Below are 9,368 nucleotides of genomic sequence, written 5' to 3'. Positions count from 1 at the left end.
TAACATAAAATTCCCTGAAGTGATTACCAACTAAAATTCGATTTCAAGCAAAGAAGCATTTTGGAAACATTTTGTTTGAAAAAAAAATCACCAGTATTTTATACATTTTCTACACTTCTCTAATAAAATATTTTATATGATTTGTATATCTTCTGTTTTTTATTTATAGGTTGCATGATCTCCTTAACTTTTTTGGAAACTATTTAATTTGCTTTGCTGTTTAATATGCATGATTTCCTTAAATATTAACCTGTTTTTCTTTTCTTTTCCTTTTTTTCATACAGATGCATGTGTTTGTCTACGTGTGCTCCCTCAGTATTTTGGTTTTGCATCTTGCTAGCCAAAATGACTTCAGATATGCATGTGCAGTTTTTTTTAATCCAAATTGCATGACTCATTTGGTTTTTTTTTTTTATAAAAGTTTTTTAGAAGAATAAAATATATATTTTATTACAACAGGTAAAGCACTAGACTACACTAGCAAAACGACTGGAGTCTACCCTTTGATGACTACTGCTCAATATTCCCAGATCCCTGCAGCTGGGTTTGGTGTAAATAGTGCTCTAAGGACATCAGATGGAATAGTTTACTCCTCTGTTGCTGCCCCAGTTCCATCCACATATGCAATTACGACTCAGCCAGGTTCTGTCTTTAGCACAACCTTAACACCCACATCAATAGTCCACAGCCAGCCATTACCACACCCATATGGCTTTATTCCCACTACAGACCCTGGACAGATAATTCCTTTTGACTCTGGGCTATCTAAAGATTTTCTACCTACAGCTTTGGCTGACATCATAACTGGCTATCCAGAGATGTACTCTGATGCCACCCTGGAAGCTATTGCTGCTTCTCTGGATGCCCTAGCTTCTTCTCCAATATTCCCTGGCTTAGATAACACCAAAATGGCCCAGTATCAGATGGAGAGGGAATTTCTAGAGCTAGAGAAGCTTAAGCAACTATGTCTTGCAGAAGAGCTGGAATGGGAAAGGCAAGAAATCCAGCGATATCGAGAACAGGAACAGCTTATGGTCCAAAGGGAGCTTGAGGAACTTCAGGCTCTGAAACAGCAGCTTCTCCTTCAGCAAGAAGAGGAACATCATGCCCACATGGTGGCTCAACAGGAGACCTATGCACAGCAGAAAGAGCAGTTGCAGCAAATTCAGCAGCTCCAACTGCAACTCCAGCGGCAGCTAGACGAGCACTATGGTAGTACTGGTCCCACTGGAAATCTTCTAGATGCTAAATATGCAGGCGTAGGAGACAGTGGCCAGTACTGGCCAGTCAGAGATGAGTCTACGACTCCATCTGCTGGGACACACATAGAGGAAAGTCAAGATTTAGTAAAGCTTCAAGCTGATCAGGACATAGGGAAAAAAATAATTGATAGTGGGGTGCAGACAGATGATGAAGACTCAGCAGAGAAACAACACGTTGGAAGGAGAAAGAAAAATAAAAGAAACATTGATAGCTCAGCTCAGACTGACGATGAAGACCAAGATGAATGGGATGCTCCAACAAAAGCTCGGCGACGCTCTCGAAAGCATAGCAGTGATGGAAAACATGGCTCCAAGGTCTCTAGCATTGCTATCCAGACAGTGGCAGAGATATCTGTCCAGACTGATCACTCTGGAACTATCAAGCGACCTAATGTCCAGATGGACACAAAAGTAGAAATCATTAAACATATATCAGCTCCAGAGAACTCTCAGAGAGGTGGAAGTCTGAGCTGTCAGACAGACTCAGACAGAAGACATGCTCCCACTGAGGTGGGCTACAGCACACACCTCTCAGCAGACATCCCCGCTAAGTCCAAAACCTTCTATACTACAGTTTCCCCACTGTCCCCAGAAAAGTCACTTGGAGGACAGAGAATGCTGACTGCAGACCCAACCAGATTTTCTTCTGGTCCTCGGATATTGAAGGCTGGTCAAAAATCTCTATCTGACCCTAAGTCCCTTAGTCCTTCCACAGAAGACAGGATGGGTGGATACTATGCAGACAGCTATTCTGTAAGTCATATCACATATGAATGGAAAAATATGAGCCGTCATATAGTAGTCTGAATTGACAACTGTTTGTTTGTTTGTTTGTTTTTATTCTAGAGCCGAGGCTCTCCCTCTAGTACAGGTAAGAAGGTAAAGAGAACACTGCCAGATCCCCCTCCTGAAGATGACTCCCTCTCAGGACGGTCAGGCTACAGCACCAACTCTGCTCGACGCCGTCTAGCTCGTAGTACAACTATGGCCCGGGCAAAGATCCTGCAGGACATTGACAAGGAGCTTGATCTAGTGGAGAGAGAATCTTCTAAACTTCGAAAGAAACAGGCTGAGTTAGATGAAGAAGAAAAAGAGATTGATGCCAAGCTACGGTGAGACACATTTAATTTATTTAAAATCATCGCAGTTTAGGATATAAAGTTACCGGTACCTATACTTGTATTACTGTATTAAATTAATAAATAACTAATACCTCAGAAAATGATTCAAGCTAACTCCACTGCATCAGTCATTGCATCTCATGTCATCAATCTTCCTAATTCGTCTGCATGATTCCCTTCTTACCTTGATAGCTTATGGGCAAAAAGGCTGCCTTGACATCTCTCAATGAGACTTCTCAACACTCACACATAGTAACAGGTATTAATGTGTGAGAAAACAGAATATTGTTTGCCACCTCCCCTGGTTTTTATTAGAACTTCTGAGTACTAAAATTGTAAAAAAAAAATATATATATATATTTATTTCATTTATTTATTCAAGGTACTTGGAGATGGGTATCAACCGCCGTAAGGAGGCCTTGCTGAAAGAAAGAGAGAAGAGAGAAAGAGCCTATCTTCAGGGTGTGGCAGAGGAGCGAGACTACATGTCTGACAGTGAGGTCAGCAACATCAGAGAGACCAGAGGTGATGGTCTTGAGAGACCACGGACAGCTCCCCAGTCGGAATTTGAGCAATTCATCCCCCCACAGACAGAAGCTGATTCCCAGTACAACACACTGACTAGTCCCTACTCTCACTATGGCCAGTATGTTCCCCAGACCCAAACCACTAGCCACTACACCCAACAGAACCTGTATCAGCAACAATCACTTTACCACCAACAGGTGTCTCCTTACCCAACCATGTCCCTCTCCCATGCCCAGACTCAGCCAGGCAGCTACCAACATGCTCTGCTCTTGCAGCAGGGGAAGCAGCGACAAACAAACCTGTCTGATTTAGAGCCCAAAATCACCACTAACTATGAGGTGATACGCAACCAGCCACTGCTCATTGTGCCAACTTCCACAGAAAGTGGATATGGAGTGGCTCACCTAGGGGGCAAGTATGGAAGCTTGGACTTGAGGTTAGGACTTGAGGAGAGGAGCATGGCCTCTAGTCCCATGTCTAGCATTTCTGCTGATTCTTTCTATGCTGATATTGACCACCATAATGCCAGGAATTATGTGCTGATAGAAGACATAGGGGAGCTCACCAAGGCGTCAACAGGGCTGAGCAATACTGGCTTGGGTTCTGGATTCAACTTGCCTGATAAGGAGATGTCCAAGGCAGACAGACTCAGGCGCACAGCAGAGGTAAATCCCATACTGTTAACTTAGTTTCTAGTTTTTGCTACCTTTTTCTCCTCAGACAAATGCTAATAGCTCAGAATGTTAGTGTTTCTTGGTGTTGGCTCTTTCATTTAAAAAAGCGATTCAACAATTTGAAGTGCTGATTCTCCAGTTTTATTTTATTAGGCTTACATGAATGTAGAAAACAGTGTGACTGATATAGCCCTTTTAATTGTTCAAAACACTTCAGTGTTTTGAACAATTACACAATAACACTTAACATGTGGCGTATAATTTTATTTATTTTTTCCGTTTAGGTGGCAGAATTTTTAGGCTCATCTCGGCTTCAGAGTTATGGCAAAGGAGAAGATGATACTATGGAAGAACCTTATGAGCTGAAGCTACTGAAGCAGCAGATCAAGCAAGAATTCCGACGAGGAACTGAGGGACTCGAACACTTGACTGGTCTGGGCTTACCACAATATCTCCCCAGTGACAGCAATTTTCGCCATTTCCCTAAAGGAGAGAAATATAGCATTGGCAGGCTCACCCTTGAAAAACAGGCTGCAAAACAACTCCCAGCGGCTATGCTTTACCAGAAACAGATGAAGAACAAAAAGGCCCTTATAGACCCTAAGGCCATCACAAAATTTTCCCCAATTCAGGAGAGTAGGGACCTTGAGCCTGAATATGGTAGCTACATGGGATCTGGAGCGTCCTCTGTGTCCAGTCTGGCTGCTAGAGCTAGGCTACTTCAGGATGAGATTACATTTGGGCTAAGAAAAAACTTGTCTGAGCAACAAAAATATTTAGGCTCCTCCTTAGGGGCCAACCTGTCTGGTTCTCTTAATCTTGGTCAGTCTCTTGGACTTGGCTCTACTATCAGGGCAACTGCCCATGATGATGGCACCTACCCAAGTGGTACCCGTTCTCGCCCCTCCTCCCGACCCTCTTCAGTCTATGGTTTGGATCTATCTATTAAACGGGATCTGTCCAGTTCTTCATTAAGACTTAAATCAGAGGGAGAGGTTCTAGATGCAGCGTTTGCCCCTGGGGTAGCCAGAGCAAAACCCACTAGTTTACCTATAAGCCAAAGCCGTGGACGCATCCCCATTGTTGCTCAGAACTCAGAGGAGGAAAGTCCTCTGAGTCCAGTGGGGCAACCAATGGGTATGGCTAGAGCTTCAGCTGGTCCTCTCCCTCCCATTTCTGCTGACTCCAGGGACCAATTTGGGTCAAGCCATTCCCTCCCAGAGGTACAGCAACATATGAGAGAGGAATCTCGGACTCGTGGCTATGATCGAGACATCGCATTCATCATGGATGACTTGCAAGGTGCCATGTCTGACAGTGAAGGTAAATGGAGCCTAAGACTGCTTCAACAATTTGACCATATCGACGTGCTTATCATGCATGCTAATACTGAGTGGTCATATTGACTTTGTGGATTAACTGTTTCTTTCTCAGTTATCAGTGCTCCAGATAATTATTGTTGTCTGTTACAATATTTCCCTCTGTCACGATAAATGTAAAGTCACAATTTTGCATGATTTTTCCTTTCTTTTAATTATCGTGGTCACCGATACATAACACTCTTTGTTTATGTATGCCACGTCTATCCATGCTTTTCTGTGTCATTTCATCAGCTTGATGTTTGTTTGTTTTTTTCAGTTTAATTTATTCAATGTCCTTCCTTATTCTTAGACCCCAACAGTTCTAAAAATGTTAGATTAGATCCTCTCTAGAATCTATGTTATCTGTTTATGAACTACAAAGAGATATGCTAAGCAAACATACTGCTCACAATGCAGCTGCCTTATTTTTTGTATAAATTTCATCAAAAATCTGAGCAATATTGAACAGCCTACACTGGAGCCCTTTTTCAGTGGCACAGAAAACTTATAGAAAAAGAAATACATACATTTTTAAGGTTCTTCCTTTAGTTTTGCTCGAAAACAACAGCAGTAAGTTTAAAAGAGTACTGCTGAATCATGGTGATATACATGTTCTGCAGATTCTACAGGTATTTTTGTTTCATTCTAACTAAATTGCTAAGCCAGTGCCAGGCCAATTTAGACATTTCCAAATTTGCTGGATGGTTTATATAGATCAAAAAAGATGTAATGCAGTAGCTTTCTATAAAGCCGATGTTGTTGTGTATACTTAAAGAAAATTGTGTCAACTGTGTTAAACGTTGATTCTGTAATCTTTCCGTTTCTAATTTGGTCTTATTTTCATCCTTGCATGTACATCTGTTTTCCATTTTCATCTTAATAAAATTAATGTTTTCTGCTTGTTGGTTGTTGCTGTGGATGTCTCCTTGTGGTGTGAGATGTCTGTGTTCCCCGGTGATTCACAGCAGATATTGACATGCACTGTTTCCATTTCCATAAGAATGGGACTGGTAGTGTTCCATTAGTTTAGGTAAATCCAGTGCCTTTATAATTATTTATCTTTTATTTGGTAAGTATCTTGTATATGAAGTAGCATTAAAAAGCACAGGGTCTGATGTAATTGTCAGATAGTGCCAACAAACAAGAATATCTTCAGCAACTTTAGCTTTGTTTCAAGGCCAATTATGAGGAATCAATGTAAATACATTCTTGTTGAGACAGAAGCATTTGTCTTGACCTTACATAAAAGTGTTCATCTGCCTCAATTGCAGCACAAAGTGAGTCCATGTTGGCTTTGAACAGAGATGATGCCAGAATCTTTCATGAAAGTATCAGACACGGTAGAGTATCTTACAGCATAGTTAAAGTTACTGCCTCTCATGATAATGTGGCTCAATCTTGATATGGCTTTCCCTCCTAAAGAAACATCTTATATGTTTTGTTTGGGGGGTTTTTTCATAGTGCTTCTGCTTAAATTTGTGATCTGTCTGTCAGGCTAGTAAATGCAGTAAAGCATGCATCTCTTACTATTGCTTTTAGTGCATGTGCTGAATTTTAGCCTACTTGCAGTACAAATCTTAGTCTTAGCACTCTACTTCCTGTAGCTTGATAGAAGAATGAACATATGTTGAACAAATTTCTTAAAAAAACATATAACTTTGTACCACAGCTGGAGGCCCAAACTGGAATATAGAAGGTGAGACGGCATCGCAATTCTCATGTAGTTACTTAGAGACTGTATGCCTCCATGCCGCATATCATGAATGGTTCACTTCTCTGGCTGAGTTTGTAAACATACCAGATTCATTCTGGAATGACCCACCTCACAATCGTATACAATACATATCATTTAGTGACTCTCTTGTAGTTGACATGTCAGTTCCATGCTGGTATGAACCCCATCTTAATGACACTCGATATCTTTTATGTGTCATACACTGCAGAGACTTAATTTATGTGTCATTCAGGAATGTTTGCACTGTGGTTTTGTAAACATATCAGACCCATTTCCAGTATTCATGTCCATGCACTAAAATAAATGTGTGTTGTGCATAAGTGTTACCAAAAACATGCAGATTCACAGTATTTTAAGATCTTCTATAGAATTCTGAAAACCAATGCTGCCACCATATACCGATTCCTCATATGTTCAAGATCTAATGCTTTCAAGATATTTACAAGATATGTAGCAGTCTATTTTCTGTTTGTGGGCTTAGCTCGCCAATACATAGAAAATTCTATCCTTGTTTGGATTCTTTTACATTTAACACCAAAACAGCATTTCAAAGTTGAGATATTACTATAGCTTTCAATATTTTGATTATTTTTGCTCTTAAAGGTATGATTTCGAATTGTGATGGTAAAATAGAGCACAAGACTGTCAGTATCTTCCAGTCGTTACTTATAAATGAAGATGGTTTGGGGGAGATTTCCAGTACACAGTGCTGTAAAATAATACATAGAAAATAAAACGTTCCAAACATTTAAAGCATATCAATTTTTATCAAACTTGAAATTATTCATACACCATTTAGTATTTGTAGTAGCCATCTGATCTCACACTTGTGGATAGGATGGAGCAGAGTTTCTGTTTCTTTGCTTTCACCTATCCAGTCAGGACAGATCAGAGATCTTCCTGCCTTTTAGAAAATCTGGGTGGATGTGTGACAATTATTCTTAAATACAAAAAAAGAGATTGCTTGATTCTATGCTGAAAGCTTCTAGTCCCTATTTTCATGCATAGATTTTAATGCGATCCTTTCCTTGTCTAGCCTACCACCTGAGAAGAGAGGACACAGATTGGTTTGATAAGCCAAGAGAAGGGCATCCTCAGAGCGGGAGTGTGTCAGACAGGAGACAGGTGCGATTCAACCTAATAATATTCAGCTTGGTCCTTTTTTTTCCACTCCATGTTTATTTTTGGTTTTAATATGTAAACCCGGAATGTTTTCTGCTTACAAACATGCTTCTTTTAATGCTGTGAATTTTCAGATGAAACTCGTGCCTTATGCCTTCCCTCACACTCGCATCAAGCTTAAGAGAGACATGAAGGACTCCAGTGTGTCAGGTATAAAACTATTACAAAATGCAGACATACAGTTATCGTACAACCGTAAAAAAATCACAAAGATTGTCTATTTCTGTTTTTGTAATTAGGATTTGTATCCCTATTTTTACCATTTAGGTAATGGACTTGGCATCCGTGTGGTAGGTGGTAAGGAGATTCCAGGGAGTCGTGGAGAGATCGGAGCGTACATTGCCAAGGTCATCCCTGGTGGGGTGGCAGAACAAACGGGGAAAGTTGTAGAGGGTAAGAGCAGAATGAAAAAGATTCTCAAGGCTCAGGAGAGTCATGATCACAGTGCTTTTTAAGTGTTGATGATTTTAGGGCCGTTTACGCCTTCAGTAAAAATTCATGCCTAAATCACTCCAGATGGAGTTGTGACAGGCGGCTGTAGCCTACTGTGTGTTGGTTTGTCATGTGTCTTTCCTCAACACATCACGCGCAAACACACCCTCCACATCAGTGGGCTGTGTTAGTCATTAGACTATATTTAGCGTCCCTGTAAACATACAGATACAGATAGACAGGCAAGCACAGATAAACACACGCACGCACACACAGTGAATTACCATGCAACAATCCCTGCTCAATTTGTTCTTGTAGTTTCTGGAATTTCAAATAATTGATGCTCTAATCTTTGTTTAGAAAGAGAAGCGCCTGAGTACTGATTGCAGTTCCACCAGTAGTTTTAATGAGATAATTGGTTCTAGCTTCTTATTCCATTCCATTCTGATATAGCTTACTCCCTTTTTGTCTTGCTGAACAAGAAAATATTTTTTTTTTTAAAAGGCAAGACAGTAGGTTGGCTGGTTTACTTTCAAGCATGTGCTGTATGCTATGCATATGTTTATGTTCTGTTGAAAGAAACTGGCAGCAGAACATGCCTTTAGGTGCAGTGTGAAATAAAGTGGGGGAGGATACAGATTATACACAGAGAACAGAGGGAATAATCTAAGAAGAAATACTGGCTCATGCATGAGGATACGCACTTATTAATGTGAGCCTTTATTGTCACAGCAGCTGGTGAGTTGCTTCGTAAGCAGAAGTCTAATCTGAAGACCAGGTTTCAGTTGTGTAAGTGAGGCCTCATATTTCTTTGGCCCTGGGTGGAAAAATTGAGTTTGCTGTGATTTGTTTTGTGTATTACATCATAAATATGCAAATATTAGTGGTTATTTTGTGTGCTGTTGCTGTGTTTTTACTTCTAATATGCTATTTTTTCTACATTATTCTTTGTGAGAAACAAAACAGCTAATATAATCATCGGCAAAACTCTTCTTTCTTGCTTTTGTGCTGGGTGTTGTTCCAACAATGGAACAAAGCCAATGCATAAACCCAACTGAGAATACAGAAGAATG

At 40.4% G+C, this 9,368-nt stretch overlaps 1 protein-coding gene across 1 annotated transcript in view; it reads left to right on the top strand.

The window, feature by feature from the left end:
- pclob (piccolo presynaptic cytomatrix protein b) overlaps positions 1-9,368 on the top strand; it is a 61,528-nt gene that overhangs the window by 39,330 nt on the left and 12,830 nt on the right. The window contains 9 exon segments of the mRNA XM_040025552.1: positions 460-2,015; positions 2,109-2,374; positions 2,766-3,576; positions 3,870-4,908; positions 6,218-6,286; positions 6,616-6,642; positions 7,718-7,806; positions 7,938-8,013; positions 8,131-8,256. Of these exon segments, the coding sequence (XP_039881486.1) occupies positions 460-2,015; positions 2,109-2,374; positions 2,766-3,576; positions 3,870-4,908; positions 6,218-6,286; positions 6,616-6,642; positions 7,718-7,806; positions 7,938-8,013; positions 8,131-8,256 (4,059 nt within the window).

The sequence above is a fragment of the Simochromis diagramma genome, unplaced genomic scaffold, assembly GCF_900408965.1.
Source record: "Simochromis diagramma unplaced genomic scaffold, fSimDia1.1 OVJJ01000293.1, whole genome shotgun sequence".
NCBI classification, from domain to species: Eukaryota; Metazoa; Chordata; class Actinopteri; order Cichliformes; family Cichlidae; genus Simochromis; species Simochromis diagramma.
Note: the sequence above shows the minus strand (reverse complement) of the source record. Positions and strands in the feature narration are given on the sequence as shown.